This window comes from Mytilus californianus, unplaced genomic scaffold (genome assembly GCF_021869535.1).
Source record: "Mytilus californianus isolate M0D057914Y unplaced genomic scaffold, xbMytCali1.0.p SCAF_5, whole genome shotgun sequence".
NCBI classification, from domain to species: domain Eukaryota; kingdom Metazoa; phylum Mollusca; class Bivalvia; order Mytilida; family Mytilidae; genus Mytilus; species Mytilus californianus.
Window position 1 is genome coordinate 40,112,391 of NW_026262701.1, and position 23,959 is coordinate 40,136,349.

At 32.0% G+C, this 23,959-nt stretch overlaps 1 protein-coding gene across 3 annotated transcripts in view; it reads right to left on the reverse strand.

Moving 5' to 3' along the window:
• Positions 1-22,766, reverse strand: part of LOC127702074 (protein naked cuticle homolog 2-like) — a 63,733-nt gene extending 40,967 nt beyond the window's left edge. Inside the window, exons 1-2 of one of the 3 annotated variants that reach the window (XM_052206076.1) lie at positions 22,580-22,766; positions 12,996-13,108 (exon numbers count right to left, since the gene is read on the reverse strand). In XM_052206076.1, the coding sequence (XP_052062036.1) occupies positions 12,996-13,108; positions 22,580-22,604 (138 nt within the window). In that variant the 5' untranslated portion in view covers positions 22,605-22,766. Of the gene's footprint in view, positions 1-3,747; positions 3,775-12,995; positions 13,112-22,579 lie in introns of those variants that run through there. The other 2 variants (XM_052206075.1, XM_052206078.1) reach the window with 2 other exon arrangements.
• Positions 22,767-23,959: the final 1,193 nt, after the last annotated feature.

Consider the following 23,959-nt stretch of genomic DNA (forward strand, 5'->3'; position numbering starts at 1 on the left):
ACTCAATCCATCTCTAGGCAATTTAATTTAGCCACAATTAAGTTGCAACCTATAACCACCTTATTAAGATATTCATTGGCAATTTGGAGTCAATGTGTATGCATTTAATTCATATCCTAATACTGCACCATCTTACATAGAATTTGGATCAAAAATTGTACCAAGTGTCTTCTTATGAACAAGTCACATCCCAAACAAACAATGTCACATTATTATTATAACTGAGCAGGTCACCTCTGCAGAAAATAACAATAGGTGATCTTCTTGCTTTAATTACCAGAGGATCAAGTTCACACTTAAAATTCATTAGCTTGTTATAGCTACACATATTCTCTATTAATATTCTTATGTTATCTGTCAAACGAAGAATAAAAAGCCTGAGGATAAATTGATTTAAAAGACAGTCTAACTTTACATCTCTTACAAAACTCTGACTACAGAAAAGATGGTATGTGAAAGGGTTTAGAATTACACCACAGAGTTCAAAATAAAGATTTTAAATGTTTAACTCACTGGTGGCAATGTAATTACACAATTCTTTTGAACAGATTCTCTGGTTTTTTTATCCATAATTCTATAATTTGCAGAATATATATTTCCTTGCTAACTTTTTGTGCTGTTCCAAGATTTTGAAGTTTTTTCAACTGACAAACAATCATCTGATACCATTGCACAATACCAGTATGTACTGTGGCTAAATTAATTGCAGTGAAATTTCTGGAATCATATAAACTGTCAATATAATACTTTGAGATAGTGGTATGATTAGCTACCAGTATTTTTTTAAGTAAGCAAATAAATGACAAGAAGGCACTGAATGGAACTGGATAGTGAACTTAAAATTCCTTCAAAAAGATTATATTTTTAAATAGGTGTAATTGAATTGTTAATTTATATACATGTATATCCTTCATCACTGTAAGTCAGATAGTAGTAAACAGATCAAACTGAAATCTAACAATTACACAAAATCTTTATTTTCCACCCAAAATTCAAAGTTTCTTTTCATCTTATTCAAATAACATGTCAATATCAAAATTTGACATATCTATCAAATGATCATTAAAGATGTTATGTATCCCTCCTTTAAAAAAAATATTTATACTGATTCTATCCCTTTATGTAAAAACAATTTATCTCTCAGCTGTTTTTTATGTCAAACATTTTTTCAAAAGATGTTATCATTATTGTGTATTCTCCCAAACATCAACATCAATACACATTATTAATCGGTGAAATTGACACAAGAAGAACTTTTTACTTTGATCTTTGACTATGATTTGTGGCAGCTTGAATGAGAGCTCAAACTTAATCTTCAGTTTATATACAAGTCAAAATGTTGATATATTCTTCCCTTTTATAATCCTACAAAAAAAATTCTACAAAAACATTCTGAAAGATGAAAGTTGTGAGTTCAAAGCAAGGACTGAAAGGATATTTTGAAATATTGCATGCATATTTAATTAATTTTCATGGAGAGAAAAACAACATAGTCAATTATGATGACCATGTTCCATTTCTTTGAACTTCATACAAGGTTTTGATTTTTCTTTTACCTTTTTTTGTTTTGAAATTAACAAATATTTCCTATTTCAAATCAATACTACTTCCCCAAAAGGAACATTTTTATATGTACGAAGTCATGAACATACAAATTTGAATTAGGAGTAACTAAACCCAAATAGTACTTTAACTTCTGCAGCTATTTCAGATTCATATGCAGTTTGAAAAAGAGTTATTTGAATAATTAATATATGAAATTCTCTTTTTCTTTGATACAAAAGATCACAAAAACTTAGCAACTTCCGTCCATGTCATGATTTTACAATTAATTACATAATATCCATACTATTATAAAGGACTGATCATTTTACATCATAAGTCGATAATTACTTCCTTTCCAATTCAGAATACATGACCAAAAAAATCGGAAAAATTGAGGATAAATTACATGGAAACTCATTGTAAACAGGATGCTTGATCGTTGATTTGAGGATTGGATGCAATCATAAAATCAATCGTTTCTGTCAGGCTGTATACAAGACTGAATAAAATACATCAAAATTGGTATTAAAGTTATGGAATAATTAATCAAACTAAAGCTCTTACTCTTTAGAGAGATTCTTAGCCATTTGTCAAATCGAGTTCTTGCCCAACAATTAATCAAATTCTATTTTTCAGGAATGGCTGGCCAATTCAAAATATAAATCTGTTTTTATTGTATAACTTTTGACTTTTGACTTGTGAGTTTGAATGTCCCTTTGGTATCCTTCATCTCTTTTTTCCAATCAGAATGAAATGCAGATCCTGACAGTGCCCTGAGTGACCCTTCACATACATTGATCACGTCAAAGTCAACTTATTTGGTAATTGGTTCTTTTTTTAATAAAGTGGAGAAAAAACGGTTTTTATTGTAAAAAAAAAAACATAACCATGCACAGCAACTCCACAAGATGAATGATTGATACCTCAGAACCTGATACCAAGACTCAGTGATTCAGAAAAAACCAAACTGACCGGAGTTGTACTCAAAAATATGCAATGCTCTACAAAAATTATTGTGTATTTATCGTATTTGACCATTTTTGTGGCTTGTAAAATGCAACATGATAAAAGCAGCCAGAAAAACTGATTAAATATGCTGTAATGACTATCGATACATTAATGTATTGACAAAGCTTTATGGGATATGGTTTTTTGAGCTTTTGAGCCATTAGAAGAAGAAAAAAAAAAAAAAGCAGAACTGCATCTGATATGGTGACTATTCTTCTGAAATAATAGCTCTGTATCTAATAAATTTTCGACTGTCTTTGAAAATTTGAAACCCTGCATTAAATTATTGATAATAATGATACACATTGAAATTTGATACTCCCTGCGATCAACTTCACAATCAACTGATGATCAGATATTTCACAAAGCTAAAATATGAATTTCAAACATCAAAGAGAATAAGGAGATAATATAATCAAACAGGGGAGACAAACAGGGAAATAATTCTTAACACTTTGAGTATGACTTTCCTCCTGCAGCTATACAGTGTCACAAACCAGACCAAGTTACATACTTAATCTATATTTCACATCTAATCTTTTCTGTACTTATAAAATATGAAACAGCCGCAATTCCTCAGTACTTAATAATAGCATACCAAATTTGAATCTTAAATTTAACCTTTTTGAATATTTTTTCGTTGGTATCAGTCGGTTCATATAAAGTCCATTTTGTAATTACTGATTTTGTTTTATCTAAAATTTCCATTTCTTTCTGCCAAAGAGATCAAGTAACATTATGCTTAGATATATGACAAATTGATGTCCTTGCTTTTACAAAACAATTAGCATGGTGCACTATACACAGTTCAATTCAAACTTTACAAATTATTTTTCCTGCATCTGATGCTAATCATGCTATAAAATTGCACCGTTTAATTGGTTTTTTATTATCAAAAACGATAACTAATAACAGAACATTATCCCTGATCTCTGCTTTTAAATCATACAACATTAACAATTCATTACTTATTTATTATTACCATGTACATTACAATGATTACCATGTTAAAGAAATTGATTTGAATCAATTTTCAAGCAAATGTCAAGTTTTCAATGCATTTTAAATATACATATATGTCAATTCAAGCATTAAATAGTATCAATTGACCCATTTCCTGACACACTCAATTCTAAGCAGAATTTTCAATTCTGTTTATATCACATTTTGGTCTATAGATCAATTATAACTCACTTGAATGTTCATTTCTCAAAACCTCTACCAGCAAAAACTGATCTGTCAAAGTACAAGTATTTTCTCACTATCACTTTTCTTAATTGCATAATAAATCTTGCAAATAAACAATATTACTTAATGACTTGCTAATACAATTCCTCACAGCTGGATACAAAGCATGTCATAAAAATTCTCACCCTCATTGAGAAATACATGTCATTTATTACATAATTAACTTAGAACCTGTTTGAAATGACTACTTAAATACATGACCATGTACCTGTATGAAAACCACAGGGTAGCAAAAATGAAATCAATCAAAATTTAAATTATCTTGGTGAAATGTACATAGATAAACAATGTTATAATTGATAATTACTGGTATTTCTAACATCAAAGTGATTGATCACCTGTAAAGTTTACAGGTACACAACAAAGTGGAAGTAATTTATGAATCTAACCTAAACAAGCATGAGATTTTACAGATGAGGACCATCTGTCAATAAATAATAATTAGTAAAAGCATGGAAGTAATATTTAAATATTTCTTCCATGGTAAAAGTTGGAGTACAAATTCATTACAGTCATATTTCCAAACTAATCTAGAAGTGTGATTGAATTGTGTTTTTAAATGGATATGATCTGAGAATACTATAAATGTGTTATAGTAGTCTTAGATATGGTTTACTTATTTTAAAACATTGTTTCATATAATATTGCAAATACTGTTTATATTGTCTCAGTAGACTAATTAAGTAAATATATATTCATGTTTTGGTTCAAAATGATGCAACTAAAACCTAAGCTTTGCAGAGCACATGGTGATGATTAAATATGAACAAAGCATGTCCAATTAGCATGAGGAAATCCTCAAGGAAGCTATGATAAGTTAAGGTGGAGCACGTGTGAACATAACTCTGAGCTTGACACAGTTACTTTAGTGTATTGGACAAAGTAAAAGACTATATTCAGAGGTGGATTTAGGGGGGGGGCAGGTGGCCCGGGCCCCCCTTTTGCGGGAAAAATATGGTTGATTATATAGGGATTCACTGAAGAATGACTGGAGCGGGCCCCCTCTTATGAAAATTTCTGGATCCACCACTGATATTAAAAAAAAATCAAGGGTATTATTGAAACAATAAGCTACAGCAAATCTGTTAATTTTGATTAAAACTTACTTTTCTTGATCTTCGTACATTTGAATTTTCAATTCTCAACTAGACCACCAGTTGACATGTACTATGCTCTTTAGCTTTCAGCATTTTACCAAATTCTTTAAAGATTAAGCAGGCTATAAATTGAATGTAGATGGCAGGATGGACAGACTAATTAGCAATGTTTTTAAGGACAACTCTTATATTTATAAAAATAAAATGCTCCGCAGGGCGCAGCTTGATACGACCGCAGAGGTCGAACCCTGAACAGTTGGGGCAAGTATGGACACAACATTCAAGCTTGATACAGCTCTGAATTTGGATTGTGATTAAATATTTGACACAGCATAGGTTTCTGACACAGAATGAATGTGGTCTAAGAACTTAAAAATTTTAAATTGGACATTCACCTATTATGGTCCAATATCCAAAATCTAAATACATGGTTAGATTCAGCATATCAAAGAACCCCAAGAATTCAATTTTTGATGAAATCAAACAAAGTTTAATTTTGGACCCCGATTTGGACCAACTTGAAAACTGGACCCATAATCAAAAATCTAAATACATGTTTAGATTCAGCATATCAAAGAACCCCAAGAATTCAATTTTTGTTAAAATCAAACTTAGTTTAATTTTGGACCCTTTGGACCTTAATGTAGACCAATTTGAAAACGGAACCAAAATTTAAGAATCTAAATACACGGTTAGATTCGGCATATCAAAGAACCCCAATAATTCAATTTTTGATGAAATCAAACAAAGTTTAATTTTGAACCCTTTGGACCTCAATGTGGACCAATTTAAAAACAGGGCCCAAAATCCAAAAACTTAATACACGGTTAGATTCAGCATATTAATGAACCCCAAGAATTCAAGAATAAAACCCCATTGAAATTGGTCAAGAAATAAGCAATTTATACGAAGTGTCTTCTTTTGCACAATACTGTGCAATTGAATATTTCTTGCTATTGCGCAATACTGCACAATTGACAATTTCTTGCTATTGCGCAATATTGTGCTATTGGATATTTCTTGCTATTGCGCAATACTGTGCAATTGAAGATTTCTTGCTATTGCGCAATACTGTGCAATTGAAGATTTCTTGCTATTGTGCAATACTGTGCAATTGAAAATTTCTTGCTATTGCACAATACTTATTATATAATAATTTACACATCCTGTTTGGTGTGTATCTCCTACCATATCATTATTATTTGCTTTAAAATATAAATCAGAAATAACCAACTTAAAATAGAAAATTTCAAAAGAAAAAAAAAAGGAAAAAAAGAAAAAAATCCCCCCCCCCCCCCAATTTTTTGAACCCCCTTATCATTCATCACCCCCAAACTCAATCCCAGCCTTCCCTTTGTGGTATGGTACCTTGCAGTACAATTTCAGAGAGATCCATACACTTGAACACAAGTTATTGTCTGGAAACTAGAAAAATGCTTATTTTTGGCCCCTTTTTGGCCCCCAATTCCTAAACGTTTCGGGCAATTACCCCCAAACTCAATTCCAGCTTTCCCTTTGTGATATGGAACCTTGTAGTACAATTTCAGAAATATCCAAACACTTACACACAAGTTATTGTCATGAAACTAGAAAAATGCTTGTTTTTTGCCCCTTTTTTGGCCCCTAATTCCTAAAATTTTGAGGCAATTACCCCCAAAATCAATCCCAGCATTCCCTGTGTGATATGGAACCTTGTGGTACAATTTCAGAGAGATCCATACACTTGAACACAAGTTATTGTCTGGAAACTAGAAAAATGCTAATTTTTAGCCCCTTTTTGGCCCCTTATTCCTAAACGTTTCGGGCAATTACCCCCAAACTCAATTCCAGCTTTCCCTTTGTGATATGGAACCTTGTAGTACAATTTCAGAAAGATCCATACACTTTCACACAAGTTATTGTCATGAAACTAGAAAAATGCTTGTTTTTTGCCCCTTTTTTGGCCCCTAATTCCTAATATTTTAAGGCAACTAACCCCAAAATCAATCCCAGCATTCCCTTTGTGATATGGAACCTTGTGGTACAATGTCAGAGAGATCCATACACTAACACACAAGTAATGTCTGGAAGTTACAAAAATGCTTATTTTTGGCCCCTTTTTGTCCCCTAATTCCTAAACTGTTGGTACCATAACCCCTAAAAACAATCCCAACCTTCCTTTTGTGGTATTGAACCTTATGGTAAAATTTCATAGAGATCCATTCACTTAAACTAAAGTTAGAGTGAGAAAACCAAAGTGTCTTCGGACGACGGCAGACGACGACGACGCCAACATCATACCAATATACGACCGCAAAATTTTTTGTGTTAGTATAAAAAAGTAGAATATTTTGAGGGAAGCCTGAAGGATCTATCTATCTAAGTTGCATAAAGCCTCAGTGAAAAAAGAATAATGTTTTTGAAAAAATTATTATATTACCTCAAAAGGTAGTAATTTATAAAAAAAAGTACCAGCCAATTTGCAGTGTACTTTGCTAATGAAATTTAAATAACTTTCATCATATTCATATTTTTTTTAAATTTCAATTAATGAATGATCCAAATACAGTTGCAGTGACCTATATATAAAACCCTTTACTGCATAAACCAACTTGATACCCTTATGTATACATTGCTTTAATGTGATCTAAAGAGAATTTTGTACTCTTATGCAATCGTTTCCTCTACTCAACTAACTCCAAGGCAAACTTATGTCACTTGTAATCTATAAAAATCCAGACAAAATACATTTGGCCTCTACTCTAAACATTTAATCGTAACTTAAAAGTCAATGCCGAAATTAAATCGAAACCACAAGAATTTCAAAAGACTAAATCAAGGTGAAAATCTACCTGATATTTAACGAACAGATATAACAATATTCAGACCAATAAAATATTTCTCAATTATTTGTACTATTGAGTAAATAAATGAATAAAAGAAAGAGTAAACAAAGGGATAAAGGCAAGAGTACACAAATGAATGAAACACATCAGCCTTATCAAGGATAGTTCAAAGAGAAATGCCGAAAATTGTTGACAAAAATAGTTCTATCGATATGAACATCTTAAGAACATCTTAAGCGGGTGCAATATACTTCATACTGATAGTTGAAGGGCATAATTCTATCAATATAAGTTGAAGATTCTATCATTTCAAGGGTTTACAAAGCAATGAAAGGTGTAAAATATGTGTAATCTTTTATCTTGATTATTATCAAATATTTATAGAATTTTTTTCCTGCACTATCTAACCTAGAAGCTGGACATTAAGTCAGCTCTGCTTCTTAGCTGAGCTCGGCATTATGTAAGTGCTTGTGTTACTGAAGTTTTCCTTATGGATGTTAGACTTCACAATTCCTTACATTTTTATGTAAAGAAATAAACCTCCTTTAACAATAAATGAAAATATTTTCAATAAGTAACTCAATATGGTTTGACTGTCAGTTCATATTGTGCACAAACATATATATTACAACTCAAAGAGATTCCTTTTTTCTTATTCAATTGATAGTGTTTCACTTAAGTGTGACATTTATCTCAAAAATCTTTGTACAATCGTTTTTAAGTAAGATCCAATTTAAGTTTAAAGGACTCTTAGGAGAATATTTTCACAGTTTACATACTACTTTGTTTTTGTTATTATGTTATTGTAAGAAAATCAGAAAATTTCCCACGTTTTTTAACTCTCAAGCTTACATTATTTTAATTATAAGTTTTTCACAAGAGATTAGTCATTTACGAATCCATATCATTTTTACTCAAACTACACGTAATTCATTAATTCTGTAAAATCAACTGTTCGTTTCATAAGCATCAGCAAGAGATTTTTTTAAACAGCAAACATGGACTACAAACATGATCAAGATATAAATATTCAAAGTGTATCACAAATCTATCTTTTATCCCTGGATAAATTTATTGAGAAAAGGATGAACAGCTTCATGTGTTATAATTGCATCTGAAGATTTCATGCAAATGAAATGAAAATATTATTTAAAAATTCAGTCAACAAAGGTGATTATACAACATATCCCACTGAGAATTTTCCTTTAACTGCTTGTTACAGTGTTTATATGTCCTTTTACTAACAACCTCTCGGTGGGTCGTCACCTTTTTTGTTCAAAATTAGCATGTAAAATGTACTACAGAATACAAAAATAAACTGTCGTTCTTTCTACCTGACTGAGTTACAAAAACTTGGCCGTTATGCAGGGATATCATTTGGTTTCATACATTTTTTCTCACAAATTAATGCCTTAGTGTTTTCAGGCGATGTTGTGATTTTTCATTTGATGTTTTACACTTGTTTAACATGAATAAAATTTCATTTAAAAAGGCTGATAAGCTTGTTTATATCCTATATTACAATTCGGTGTCTGTCACGGGGTTTTAAGAAATATGTTACACCATGAATGATGTAACACGGTGGTCCCAGTACAGGATAGTATTTTAAAACTTTCTTACAACAAATTTAGAAGAAAGCCAATTCTGTCGATATATATATGGCAAAGCATAGAGTCAGAGAGAACGATTAGCAAGAGCTTTTTCAAAGATTCAGTTTTTCAAAGATGACAAGGCTGTAACTTTGATAAAAGCTTAAATAGATTTTAATGAACATGTGTCATTTGGTCTCTTGTGGAGAGTTGTCTCATTGGCAATCATACCACATCTTCTTATTTTAATATGTACATAAATAAGGATAACAGGAATATTACAACAGACCAAATCAACCAAATAGACCATCAACGTTCGAGTAGTTTGAATGAAAAAAATTACCAACAAACAAAGCCAAAAACAACCATTTACATATAGTGTTGAACTTTAAAGCATGTTTTGTACTGTTTCAAAATACCTGAATGCTCTTTTATTAAATAAGCATTCCACCCCATGCCTTAATTCCTTTCAGAATCTTTCAGCTGGCAAATTTTGTTCACATGCTCTTTTGCTATAAACATTAAGCAAATTTACCCATGATGCATTTAAAAGTGTTTAATAAAACACTTTTTTAAACAATTCTGACTACACCAAAAGAATTCGTTTCATCAGCCTTCAATGAATACAGAAATTAACCATGTAGAATGCAAAACCTTCATACTTCTTTGCAGTAACATTTTTGAGGGCAAAAAGATCAAATTATTTACATGTATGTAAATGTCTGCCATGTCTTTGCTACAATCAGTTAAGTGTAATTACATGCTCCCAAACTTTTTTGTGAGAAATATCAGATTAAACAACAAAACCATTTTATCTTCATCAGAACAGTAGCATGCTTCTAATGTAAAATGTCCTTGTCTGTTTTCATGGATCATAATTGGCATGCTAATTACTGCAGGGGCACAAAGACAATAACAGTATATTTTTCGTTTTGTTTATTTTGTCTGGATGTTTTGATAGGAAATCGATTACAAACATTGTTTGATCCTTTTCTTGACAAGAGTATTCCACTAATTAAGTCTATATCTAGTCGGTATATCAGTTCGGTGGTTTACTACCGATCCTGTGATCGCTCTACCGCTACTGAACATATCATCGTCTTTATCTCAGTCTTCCCTAATCTTTTGTATGGAGATTCTTTTGTTGAATTAAATGGATCTTAACTGCATTGTTATATTTCCATAATCATACTCTTATTAAATCATGAATGAACACAATTTTGCATTCCATACAAATAGTCTGGGTTACAGTAAATCTTGAGCACAGGTATAAAACATAAAATTCGATCAAGATTTTGTCCTAGTTGAATTTATCATTTGATTATTTTTTCTGAAAATCCACAATTGTAAATAAGAAGCATGAATGTGGGTAGATCTTACAACCGTAAGGTGGGAGGTGGGAGGTAAAATGATCATGTAGATCAAAGACATCTACCTTAAAGTGCCAATTAGTTAAATAATACAGCATTGTATTGTGTTCAATGATATGGACAACCAAACATATATTTTTCATTCATGTCATTTGTTCATTACACATTTGAGAAAGTAAAATAAATGATATATGTCGGTAGTTTTGATAAATTAAGTCTGTTGCTTCAACAAAAAGAAAGAAAAACAGCAAAAAAACTAGAGGATAAATAGAACATTTATTGCTGACTTGGATCATCAACAATGGGCACTTCTATAACCTTATCAATCTTTAGTTCAGAATTCGGAGCTCAATTTAACAAATATCTGGATGTTCAGAAAATTTTCATTGCATTTCTGCATTGATCAGAATTAAGAATAAGTGTGTGTACTTAATTTTTAAGTTGACTGCATAAAAATGATGATAACAAATGTATTATTTGAAGGAATTGGTACTTTTCCAGAATGTTAATGTTTGACTGTTGAAAGCTGTTAACTCACGTTTAGGCAGTGGTAATTGGCACTACATGATTTGACTTTTTTTTTTTTTGGAATGTGTTGTCCAGTTTTCCATTTCTTAAGTAACCAGATGCAATGTTTCAAGGTGGTTTGAGTCATCCACCATTATTAATAAGGGATCACAAATGTATCAATACTGACCTCAAAGTTTATAATACCAATTGGTCCATTACAGGATGTTTCAAAATGTTAAAGTATTTTTTTTTTTTTAACAAAATAGTAGTGACTCATGTTTGTATGAAAACAGGGTCATCAAATGTAAAATAAATTTGAGCCAGATCTGGGCTGAGCTGACAATATGATATAAATTGTAAAAACATGGCAACTAATGATTCAATAACAGACAATATGATAGTTTATGGCATTCCTGATTCTTTCAGAAAATAACATCCTAACAAAGATGTTGGATGTTTAAATAAAATAATATGGGCTTGTGGTGAAGTTAATGTGCAATTTTACAAAATTTTTCAATTCTAGGAACATGTTTCAAAATATACACCTTGACCATTTGAACCCTGCTGGAGCCTTTTTTCTAACAGCTCTCACAAAAACTGACAATAAATTCTTTCTGTAATCCAACAAAGTATTTGTTTATCTTGAATGCCTGTATCATTTGATCTACCCACTGCCAAGGAATGAAAAAAATATTGCTCTGGCAAAAAATAGCATTCTTTTTAAATCCTGGCTCTCTAAACAGTATCAACATCAGACGCATGTGTCAGTAATTACCATCTAAATCTCAGGTCTCGACTTCATAAAGATACTTACTTCTGATCATAAAGCCAACAAAATGCTATCATTTCCCTAGTATAAAAAAAACATCACAAGATCTTCTTTTACATACAGCACAAAAACATATGTCGAGGATATTAACTCTGTGAGAATGCGATGAAATTTTCCAACTTCAAAATAAATATTCTATAAAAATAGTTTTAGTCTGTGGAACTATCCAATCTTTTACAGTTCTAGAAATTCAATGGCTAAATTTGAAAGTTGAATAGTAAAGATAGTGTAATATCTCATCTTTCTTAGCTTCAGGTATATTTTCCATAGTTAGGGTGGTTTTTCATTCACATCAAACTTCTGACAGTAAAGTTTGTTTTTCTGGTCATAAATCTGTTTTTTTTATGATTATCTCATGTAGTGAGTAACTTGAGGAGGAAGATAGAAAACTGTTTAGAATGTAAATTTTATTTCCACATTTCAGTTTTCTCTAAACATGAATCATTCAAGAATGTAAATCATTTTCTGGAGTGCTTCAGGTACAATACATTTACCCTATTTTCAAATATAAAATCAAAACCCATACATGTGTTCACACAAATTTTCTTGCAAGAGATCGTCTCTGTTTCTTTCTTAAACATTGATAAAGAGCAAATAATATGAGGTGGTTCACATTGCTCAATCTTTATAGTTTTCTGTGAGTTTAATGTTGCCTAAATCGTTTGTCTTTTCAACTCTTGTCTTTCGATCATAATGTTATCCCTTCTTTATTAATTCCTTGGTATTTTCTCACTTTTTCTATTAAAGCAATTTAAGGTTTGGTCAATCAGTTGACAAAATTGCTCGAGTGGAATTATATCAGAGTGGAATTATATCCTGGTACAGCCACTCATATCAAGCTTAATTGCTCTGTCCTGTAAACAATAATGTTGGATTAAGTTCTTAATAAGCAATACTTGAAGAGATCATGATCAGTTGCAAGAAAACTCAGGTTGATCCATGCATGGTTTATGCTATAAATAAGGAGTACTTACTGTGACAGAATTATTCAAGTTGTAATTGGCCAGATTAAATCCTGTTTTTGTCTGCTTTAATATTTGTTCTTCCATTAAAGCTTTATTAAACTGTCCATTCACGAGAAAGCATTCTGCTGTTAATAAAAAAAAACCAAATCATATGTTTAAGCTTAAATTTTATGAAAACATTTCAGTATCAAGCATTCTTTAAAGAATGCATATATGAGTTCAATGACCAAAGTTTTTTTAATGGCGTAAAGTAGTTTGTTTTCTTTTGGTGTTACTTTCAAAGACAACATCAATGACTCATTGACAAGATTAATTTAAATAGGAATACCAAAACAGGTTTGATCAGTGAAGCAGGAACTGCTGACCCTTCAAGAACACCACAGTTCTTCCACCTTAAGTTTTAAGGTGGATTTTTTTATGCTCAATCTTCCATTTTCTATGCAGTGTTTTAATAACTATTGTTTATCTCCTGATGTTTGTCTTTCTACTTACAATATAATGTAGGGTTTTTGATTGCCCCCTTTATAAGCATGTAGACTTCAATTGTTTCATATTTTTCACAATTCTGCGCCTTTTATAGCCGACTATACGTTATTGGTTTTTCTCATTGCTGAAGGTTGTATGATTACCTATAATTGCTTACATCCACTTCATTTGAACTTAGTAAATAGTTTGGCAATCATACCTGCACATCTCCTTATTTTCATATTGTCACATGTATTATATAAATATTTAATTCATAGTCATCAGCAGGATGGTGCCTGTGACAGCCCTAGAGAATTTAACATCAGTCAATTCTATCACAAATTCAAATCAATTAAAGAAAAGCATATGTCAGACTTAGACTACTCTAAAGTCACAAAATACTATTTCTTGAACATTTTAAGGCATTATGCAAAAAATATTTTTGGATCAGCCCTCACCATACGGTTTTTTGGGAGGCACTTTAATATCAGCCAATTTCTTGTTTGGCCATCAGAATTTTTAACCATTATATGATTCATGTTTTACATTACTACTGAAGTAACAATACATGTGTGATTTATTCTCAAAGCATTACAAAGCATTACAAAGCATTACAAATGCTTGAATTCCTCCATGGTCATTTCACACTGAAGCTGAAAATGATTCAGGTGTTATTTCACAAAACTTTTTCACTTGCACTTGAGCGCAATGACTAAGTACCCTTAAATAGGTTTTGAACAATAGCTTTGTCGTAACGAGACTCTAACTGGATTGAATATTATCCTTTCTTTTTTTCTCTTTTTAGCATTTATTATATGATTCGTCCTGTAATTACGATAAAAACTTCACTGATTTATCCCATATCGTATCACCAATATTTTCTTTGAAGGAGAAGTAATGATACAAGACTTCAAACAACAATATGTTACTTTTACAGCCCAGTTTATTTGTTATAAAATTGTTCACATTTTTTAACGTTTTTTGATGGTCAGTACACTTAACAGGTTGTGCTATAATCGTCCTTGTAATTAAAAAAAAGTCCATATCATTATGATGATGACGGATGGCTGTTTAACGTCCAGCGGCAAAGTAAATGCCTATTCAGGCATACATGTAGAGCATGTTAATGCAAAATCAATATGTACCTTGCTTTAAAGTCAACGGACACATCCACTGAGCTAGTTTTTTAATGTGCATGTTCACGTGGTTACAGTCTGCAGGAAGACATGTCACCCTACCTGGAAACATGATTCTGATTCCAAGCTGACCAGTCTTTACTGTTGCTCCTTAATGTCACATGCTTAGCAGGGTAGCAGCATAAATACCAATTCTTAAAGTCTTTGGTTCAACCCAGCTAGGGATCAACCCAAATTACCCGCACTCACAGTGAGCATGCTTAGATACCACAGACCACTAAGGCGGTGCATATCATTAAATCATGCATATCATTAAATGGCTTGGTTTAACTTATACCACCTTGATAGGCTGCTAGTAGTTTCACTAGCTGTTTAAGTCCACCAATTAGTGTACAGTACATGTAGTCTTTAATTTGATAATTATTTCAATGACTAATTATTGTTTTCTATAAATAAACTTTAATCATTTGTCAAGGTGTTTACTTATGCCTTCAACTCCTTCAGGTATTGTCCCTAACCTGTGTATGTTCTTACTGTTCTGGTCATCTTATAATTACTTTTCACAGATTGATAGAGACATGCATGCAATTGCTATTTAATTGAACCGCCTTAAAGAAACAAGTGTTAATAATCCCGCTTACTGTGTACTCACTATGGGCACACTTATAGGCAAGATTTTTTTCAATGAATTATGTATCCCTAAAATAAATAACTGAAAAACGATCGATTTAAAAATTTAAAATCATGTGTTTTTTACTGACATAAAATGTTGTTAAAAGTTGTAACAATTATCTCAGATGATAGATTTCTATCTTTGAAAGTTAAAAGGATCCCCAATAATCTAAAGATTGATGCATTGGCAATGTGTCTGCACTGCTAGGTACACGTATTTAAAAACTTACGTATTTTTATTTTTGTTATATCTATTGTTTTTATCATATATAAAGGACACTCTCTGGTAAAATTGAGAACATTAGAAACCTCAATTTTCATTTCACTAAGTGGAGTTATGTTAAAAAGTATTTGACATAATGCATTAAAAGTAAATATAAATGTTTTGTTATGAAGAAGTTGACATCTCTGATTATTTCTGATTATCATTTATGTCATTTTTGTCTGGCTCAGGCCCCTGAACACTTAAGGTTTTCACATGAAAATTAATATTGTTTGCAGTATATTTCATTGATTTCCCTAAAAAATGAAAACAACACATTATAAATTTCATGCGTCCGAATAGCTTTTCTGGATTTACCTTCATCAGGAACGCTCAAAGCCGAATATTTGAAAGCCAAGAATGTACAATAACCTAAACAGTTGAAGAGCTATACGACCAAAAAGTACCTAAAGAAAATAGCCAAATTTATCTAAGGTCAACTTTGCCTGAGGGAGTTGAAACCTTAGTTCCTTATAATTTCAAAATTACTTTATAATAAATACTTGTAGACAACATTTTCATTGAAAAAAATAGTTTATTAATCCTGTCAAGTTTAACGCTGGTAAAATAAATGTGCCTGTCTTATTAGTTAGGAAACCAGGTTGTCATATGTATATCATTATACATGCAGATTGAAGCAGCTTTAAAAACATTCATAATCATTCTGTTTAGGCCAAAATAAGTAAATAGTGTGTTTCCTATTTCACCCCGAAAAAAATTAGGTAGGGTAGGTAGGTAAAACATTTTATTTTATAAAAACTTTTTATTTTTCTCTATTGATGACAGCAGAAAAAGGTTCCAAATGAAATCGTTTGATGTGCCTGCTTCTTTGATATTTAGAATAGTACTTAAAACTACAGCTTTTTAATTTTCTGTTTTAGTTCTGTGTAAGAAATATGAAAATAAACTTTAATGCAAATTTTATGCATTTCATGGGTTGTAATAGGAATAAGTTCTTGCCGATTAATTATCTTAAAGCAAAAATGGCAGTGAAAAATTCATCATGGTATTGTTATGTTTGGCCTCGTTGAACCTAACAATGTAAATGACACACAGGGTATACATGTTGGAACAGATTACTACTCCCTTTCTTTTAGTAGTAAAAACACTGCAAATCGATGCTAATTAAGTAGCCGCTTATTATGATTTTTCGAGGGGTAATACTCTTGCACCCTCTTCATTTAATATATAGATGTGTTTTGATGTTTGACAGAATGTAATCTTGAAGAGTGGGCGGTTCTGACAATATTAAAATTCCAGGCTTTGAGAAGAGCAAGATTGCGAAATCTTTGTCTTATTAAATCTATGGCAAAAACAATTGTAGATATGACATGAATTTTTTTCCTTCTCTAGTATACACTGTTGTGGGACCAGCCAGAGAAAATATAAAAGAATAAAAGTAGACATGGTGCCAGGGCAGATTCATTTATAAATGAACATGAATCATACCCCATGTCTGCCTACTGGGAAAAGCTTTCTATTTCTCGTTACACATTGTCTGCCCCCTTGCTGTCATTCTTTAACTCAAACTGTCAAAAGCTCAAAAGAATTAACAGCCGTTTATGTTGCGTCCTGAGAACACTTTTTTACAACATTCGTAAGAGCATTTTTTACAACAAAAGCTGGATTGATTTTAGCAGTAAATTGAACTCATTTTACTCTAAAATTATTAGTAATATTTGTCAATTAACCGACAGAATGAGATACAGCGTGTCAAACCTGAAACGATTCTGACGTTTGGTCCAAAGAAGCACAGGTACAAAATGAGGTTTTGTTAATATATGTGTATATACTGAATACATATTCACTATATATACAAATATTTAAAAAATCTCGTCTTGTACCTGTGCAAAGAAGTTGAGCAATATGCGTCAACTTCGTATTTTTTTTTGTCTATAGGTCCATCATGGTGTTCTTCAAAAAGATTCATCATATCGTAATTATCCGGAAGCGATGTCATTATATTTTGCGTCCATGTGATCATATTACGCATATTTGACAGCTAATACGCTGCACGGTTGTCGAAATGCCATGCTTGTTTATTTAAAATCTTGGTCCTTGAAACGCTTTACTTATCCATATTGGTCATTGCTATCAAACGTTTTGAAGATCTGTTGTTTTCTATACCAATAATCGGATCCGGACAGACCGAAAAATCCGGATTTTTAGCATTTTAAAAAAATTTTTGTCAATAAAATGTTTAGGGTCGGCGTCAGAAACGGAGGTAGGGTCGGGAAACCGGAAACACACTATTTATTTATTTTGGCCTTATTATTTCAGCATTGAAATTTAAGTTTGCTCTTATAGTAATTGACATTACTGTAATATATATATATACCATACATGCCATACAATACTGAGCCACCAATATGGCAATATTAGAGTATAGGATGGCAATATTAGAGTAAAGGATGGCAATATTAGAGTAAAGGATGGCAATATTAGAGTAGAGGATGGCAATATTAGAGTATAGGATGGCAATACTAGAGTAAAGGATGGCAATATTAGAGTATAGGATGGCAATATTAGAGTAAAGGATGGCAATATTAGAGTAGAGGATGGCAATACTAGAGTAAAGGATGGCAATATTAGAGTAGAGGATGGAAATATTAGAGTAAAGGATGGCAATATTAGAGTATAGGATGGCAATATAAGAGTAAAGGATGGCAATATTAGAGAAGTCAGTAGATGATGGCAATATTATAGAGTAGAGGATGGCAATATTAGAGTATAGGATGGCAAGATTTCATATCAGCAGGTTATTACTTTAAACTTGTTTCAGTAACAGTGTGTATTCTTCAATAAGGTATTTTTATTCATGTTTTGCTTGTGCTTGTGTATTTTTTATCAATTATTTTAAAGAACTATATAATTTTAAACATTATAAATTGAAAAAGAGAAACTTGCAGAGGTATAAGATCTAAATATTTTTGCTCCATTTATCAAAAAGCCAATAATGACTTCACTACTGAAATTGTACAGTTAACTGTATAGTAATAAAACTTTTAGTACACCATCTCTTCATTTTGATACTCTACAAATTGAGATAAAAAAGGGAGAAGTTAATATCTCAAAAAATGGAAGCTGTTACACTTAGTCAGGAACCCAATCAGTGGTTGTCTTACATTCATATGTCATATCTTAATGTTTTTAGTTAATTAGAGTATTGGGTATTGACTGAAGATCTTTGATTGATTGATTGATTGTTAACACCACTTTCAGTACTCTAGGCTATAATGAGTCTGCCAGCTTTTATTGGTAGAGGAACCATCACTATCATCTGGGAAACCGTCAAAGAGAGAACAAATTACCATCATCTGGGAAACCGCCAATCCTAGTCAAAGAGAGAACCATGACCATCATCTGGGAAACCGTCAATCCTAGTCAAAGAGAGAACCATGACCATCATCTGGGAAACTGTGAGTTAATCCTAGTCAAAGCGAGAACCATGACCATCATCTGGGAAACAGTCAATCCTAGTCAAAGAGAGAACCATGACCATCATCTGGGAAACTGTCAATCCTAGTCAAAGAGAGAACAAATGACCATCATCTTGGAAACCGTCAATCCTAGTCAAAGAGAGAACCATGACCATCATCTGGGAAACAGTCAATCCTAGTCAAAGAGAGAACCATGACCATCATCTGGGAAACTGTCAATCCTAGTCAAAGAGAGAACCATGACCATCATCTGGGAAACCGTCAATCCTAGTCAAAGAGAGAACAAATGACCATCATCTGGGAAACCGTCAATCCTAGTCAAAGAGAGAACCATGACCATCATCTTGGAAACCTTCAATCTTAGTCAAAGAGAGAACCATGACCATCATCTCGGAAACAGTCAATCCTTGTCAAAAAGAGAACCATGACCATCATCTGGGAAACAGTCAATCCTAGTCAAAGAGAGAACCATGACCATCATCTGGGAAACCGTCAATCTTAGTCAAAGAGAGAACAAATGACCATCATCTGGGAAACCGTCAATCCTTGTCAAAGAGAGAACCATGACCATCATCTGGGAAACCGTCAATCCTAGTCAAAGAGAGAACCATGACCATCATCTGGGAAACAGTCAATCCTAGTCAAAGAGAGAACCATGACCATCATCTGGGAAACCGTCAATCCTAGTCAAAGAGAGAACCATGACCATCATTTCGGAAACAGTCAATCCTTGTCAAAGAGAGAACCATGACCATCATCTGGGAAACAGTCAATCCTAGTCAAAGAGAGAACCATGACCATCATCTGGGAAACCGTCAATCCTAGTCAAAGAGAGAACCATGACTATCATCTGGGAAACCGTCAATCCTAGTCAAAGAGAGAACCATGACTATCATCTGGGAAACTGTCAATCCTAGTCAAAGAGAGAACCATGACCATCATCTGGGAAACCGTCAATCCTTAGTCAATTGAGATCAGTCAGAGTAAAACGCACTTGCCACATGCAGGGATCAAAGCCCACAGCGTCATAAATTACAGGCTAGTAATACAGTAGCTGGACCACCTAAAGACACTGAAGATCTTTGATACTCTCGGCTTTATAATTCATAGCTTTTTATACTCTGATGATTTACATGTTGTACAGACACCTGTCTATTTGCTGAAGAAGGATGCCACTTACTGGAGCAGGATCTGCTAACTCTTTAGAGCACCTGATATTACCCCTGGATTAGGTTGGATTTCAAGTGTTGCTCAGTCCTTTAGTTTCTGTGTTAAGTGTTTGGTACATTTGTTTTAATCATTGTTTTTCATTTTGGCCAAGGTTTTGTCTGTTTTATACATCAGATGATTTTTTATTGTCTTTTCTTCCACTTTTTTCTATGTCTTAATGTGATTTGTGTTTGTTGTCTAATTGATGTACTATACCCTACATCCCATTGCATTTCATATAATTTCCTTGAAGAAACATTAATGAATCTCCAAAGAACAACAACTTGAAATAGAAAGCAGCGTGACATCTATGTGCTCCAAAGACACTCGTACGTTTTTTTTACATGAAGCTGATTGGTGGAGTGTTATTTTAGGTAGCTCAGGACTTATCAACTACAATTGTAAATATGTGGTCTTAAAGTTTACAAACTTTCAATGAGTTATGAAAATAATTACAAAGTGAATAAATCTTTTAAGGAAAATTGAATTTTTAATAACCATAAAATATCATATTAGTCACACACATTTCATGCTTTGCAGAAAAATCCTTTTCTGAGGGATGTCGTTTTTACTGATTTTAGTATCATCAGTATGAAAAAAAAACAATACAGTTTCCTGAGCAATTTACCTGTTCAATTTTGACAAAGTTACGCTTCAAAGTCATGAATGAAATTTGACATTAGTGATTTATTTTATTTATAACTTTATTACCTAAGTTAAATTTGCAAGGCTTTGAAGTCTAATGTGAGAAAGAAGACAATTTTCTCACAAATTCCAAAATAGTGAGCAATGAATTGTAAAATAATTATTGAGAAAATCGAATAGTTGAAGCTTCCATGGTCATCACTTTATCAAATTCTTTGATATCTGAAGCAATAGTTAATCTTTGTGCAATTTTATTCAATTATTTTGCCAATTATTTTATTGAAATGGTAGGCTGACATGGAAAGTTGTACACTCTTCTTAATTGATTGAACAAAAGCATGCATCGAAAAAGAAAATCAAAGTTGCTGTAAGGGCTAGCCACATACTAATTTCTAACCCCAAACTCCTTCTTAATTTACTTTTGATGCAATGTACAACTTTGCCGAAATGCAGACCTACGTGTGAGGTTAGAAAGTATATTCAATTGTGCAATATTTTCGAATCGAATCGAGAAAAAAAATATCTAGTCGTCTTGCTCAAATTTCATTTGGAAGCCCTGGTTTAAATACAGGAGTTTGAATGTTGAAATACAACTTTATTAAACCAAATATAATCCCAAAAACTACCAGGAATGAACATAACTAGTTCTCATCAGTAGCTCAGTTTTGCTACTCCCTTGGAAGGGATGTAACTCATATTGAAATTGAGTTTTAAAGTCAATTCACTTTAAAGAGGTCTGACTTTATAATCAAAAAGAGCTACAATAACAAGTACATGTGTATTCTTTAAATAAAAAAAGTACCCCACACCGTGATTTATGGTAAAAGTTTTGTTAAATGAACACTTGACACTATGTGCAACTAAAAAATGGCAATGTGAGGAATGAGGATAAAAATTTAGGGTTCATTTGATGATAACTATAGCAAAAAGGATAAAATGATATATGACATATTTACCTTATTAAATATATACATTTATATCATAAAATATCAATTATTCTAATATCAACATGCACTTAACTATGAAATGAGTTAATTGAAAACTAACAAGTACAACATTTGATTAATTGGGGAAAAAATTTGTTCAGTGGATGTTCAAATTCTCTAAAAACCTTAGATTATATATGTAATGTACAAATGATTACAATACAATGTTCAGTGGAGGACATATTAAAAAGTAGATCTGTATTGTGGATAAGTCTTGTTTTTCCACCAAAGTGTAGGGTGTTTACAAGACTAACTAGGATTGTACATTGCCTGTCATTCTTAAATGCAAAGCATCTTAACATTTATACCAAAAGTAACTCAATATAATATGCTCCAACAATACAACTAATCATACAAAGTTTATTAGGTGTGAAAAAAACAGTGTATCCTAAAACTTTACAATGATTTAATGATATTCATAATGAAAGGCTCATCACAAGATAACTATTTCACCTAATGTTTTCAATCTTTAGCAGTCAGTTATGCACACACCAGTCAGGACGTACTATTATGTATGCTTATTCAGGGACAGTCTATACTAATTAGTGTAGAAAGTCCCTGGCTTATTGTATTGTTTACATTTCTCTGTGCAATATCATTAACAAGCAAACATTAACATCGCTTAATGCTTCTTTTGCAAATAACTTGAAATGATAAAGGAAATTCTTGAAAACATTCAATTTATTAAACAGTTCCATTTTGTATCCCAAAAGGACCCCTTGAATACACAGATGACATGGCCGAAACTGGACACTAAAATATGGTCACACAAACTTACCATGTTTGCTAGCTTGCTTCCCCATGTCCCAACTGCAGTTCCATCAAAATATCCCTCTAAAAATCGATAAAGTTACAAACTTAATCCAAACACAATTTCAGATTTGAAAATTAACCACTTTCACAACAAAAAATCCACTAAAATAATTTGTTCCACAGTGTGTGTCTCAACTATCGATCATGAACTGTAAAAGGTGGGTGGAGCTTAAGAATTTTTGTGTATCTGATCGACAGCTAGCCTTCCACAGGGGGAAATATCAAAAACTACTTTGTTCGTAACATATTTAATATTTAATTTTGTACATGCATTAGGGAAAATGACAATTAAATTAAATACATTTTAATTAGAACTATAGAAAATACATTTCGTTTTATCTTGGTCTAAACGTGTACAATCTGTATGATGATTTATTTAATAATTTTCCTTTGATGTTTATCGGGCAATTTACATTGGTGTGTATTGAAGTGTTTATTGAAAGAATTTTCCTTTGATCTATACCGACAGACGGCGTTAGGCCTTGGTGCTTAGCATGTTGACATGCTTTCAAACATTTGATTGTAATTCAAATGGTTGAAATCTGATACTAAATGTATCGATTGTACTGAACACTGGGCTAGGATCACTTGTAAAAAGAGTCAGTATTAAGTCACTGGAAGGTGAACAAAATGTGAATAAATAAATAAAATAAAGAAGATCACAAAAAATCATTAACAAAGTCCATTGGTTTTATTGTTGATTGTTTCAGAATTGGGTCAGTGTTCTGTATGGGACCGTACTAAAGAAGGCCACATTTACTTCGAATCACCGACTTCAATTTGATGTCACAAGGGATCGGTTACTTGGTCAATCTTTTTTGACCTTCGTTTATATATTTATATTTCCAGTCAAATTTAACCAATATAAACAAAAACACTAAGACTTATACCAGTGGCGGATTCAGGTGGGGTCGATGGGGAACAAAAAAATTGTGGATTTTTTTGCCATTTCGAACCCACATATTTGAGGAATAGACACCCCATTTTCTATGTATATAATTGTAAAAGTTAATATTTCTTAATATTTTCACTTATTTTCACTTATTAAATTCAAACTTGATCTTATTCATACTATTTTTCTATAACAGTTGTTTATAAAGATAAAGTTTTAAAATGTTTTCTACCATTATGCAGCCACCATCAATAAACCGATTATTTGCCACTCAGTTTGAATGCGCATGTAAATATTTAATAGTATCGGATCCTCGAACAAAGTGAGTGTTACTAAATACACTTGTAAAACAAATAAACAATACAAATAAGTTATATTGACAAAAAAATAATAATCTAAGTTTGTTTATTTTTTCGTTTTCTTTTTAAAAAAATTAGACAACATGTCATATGC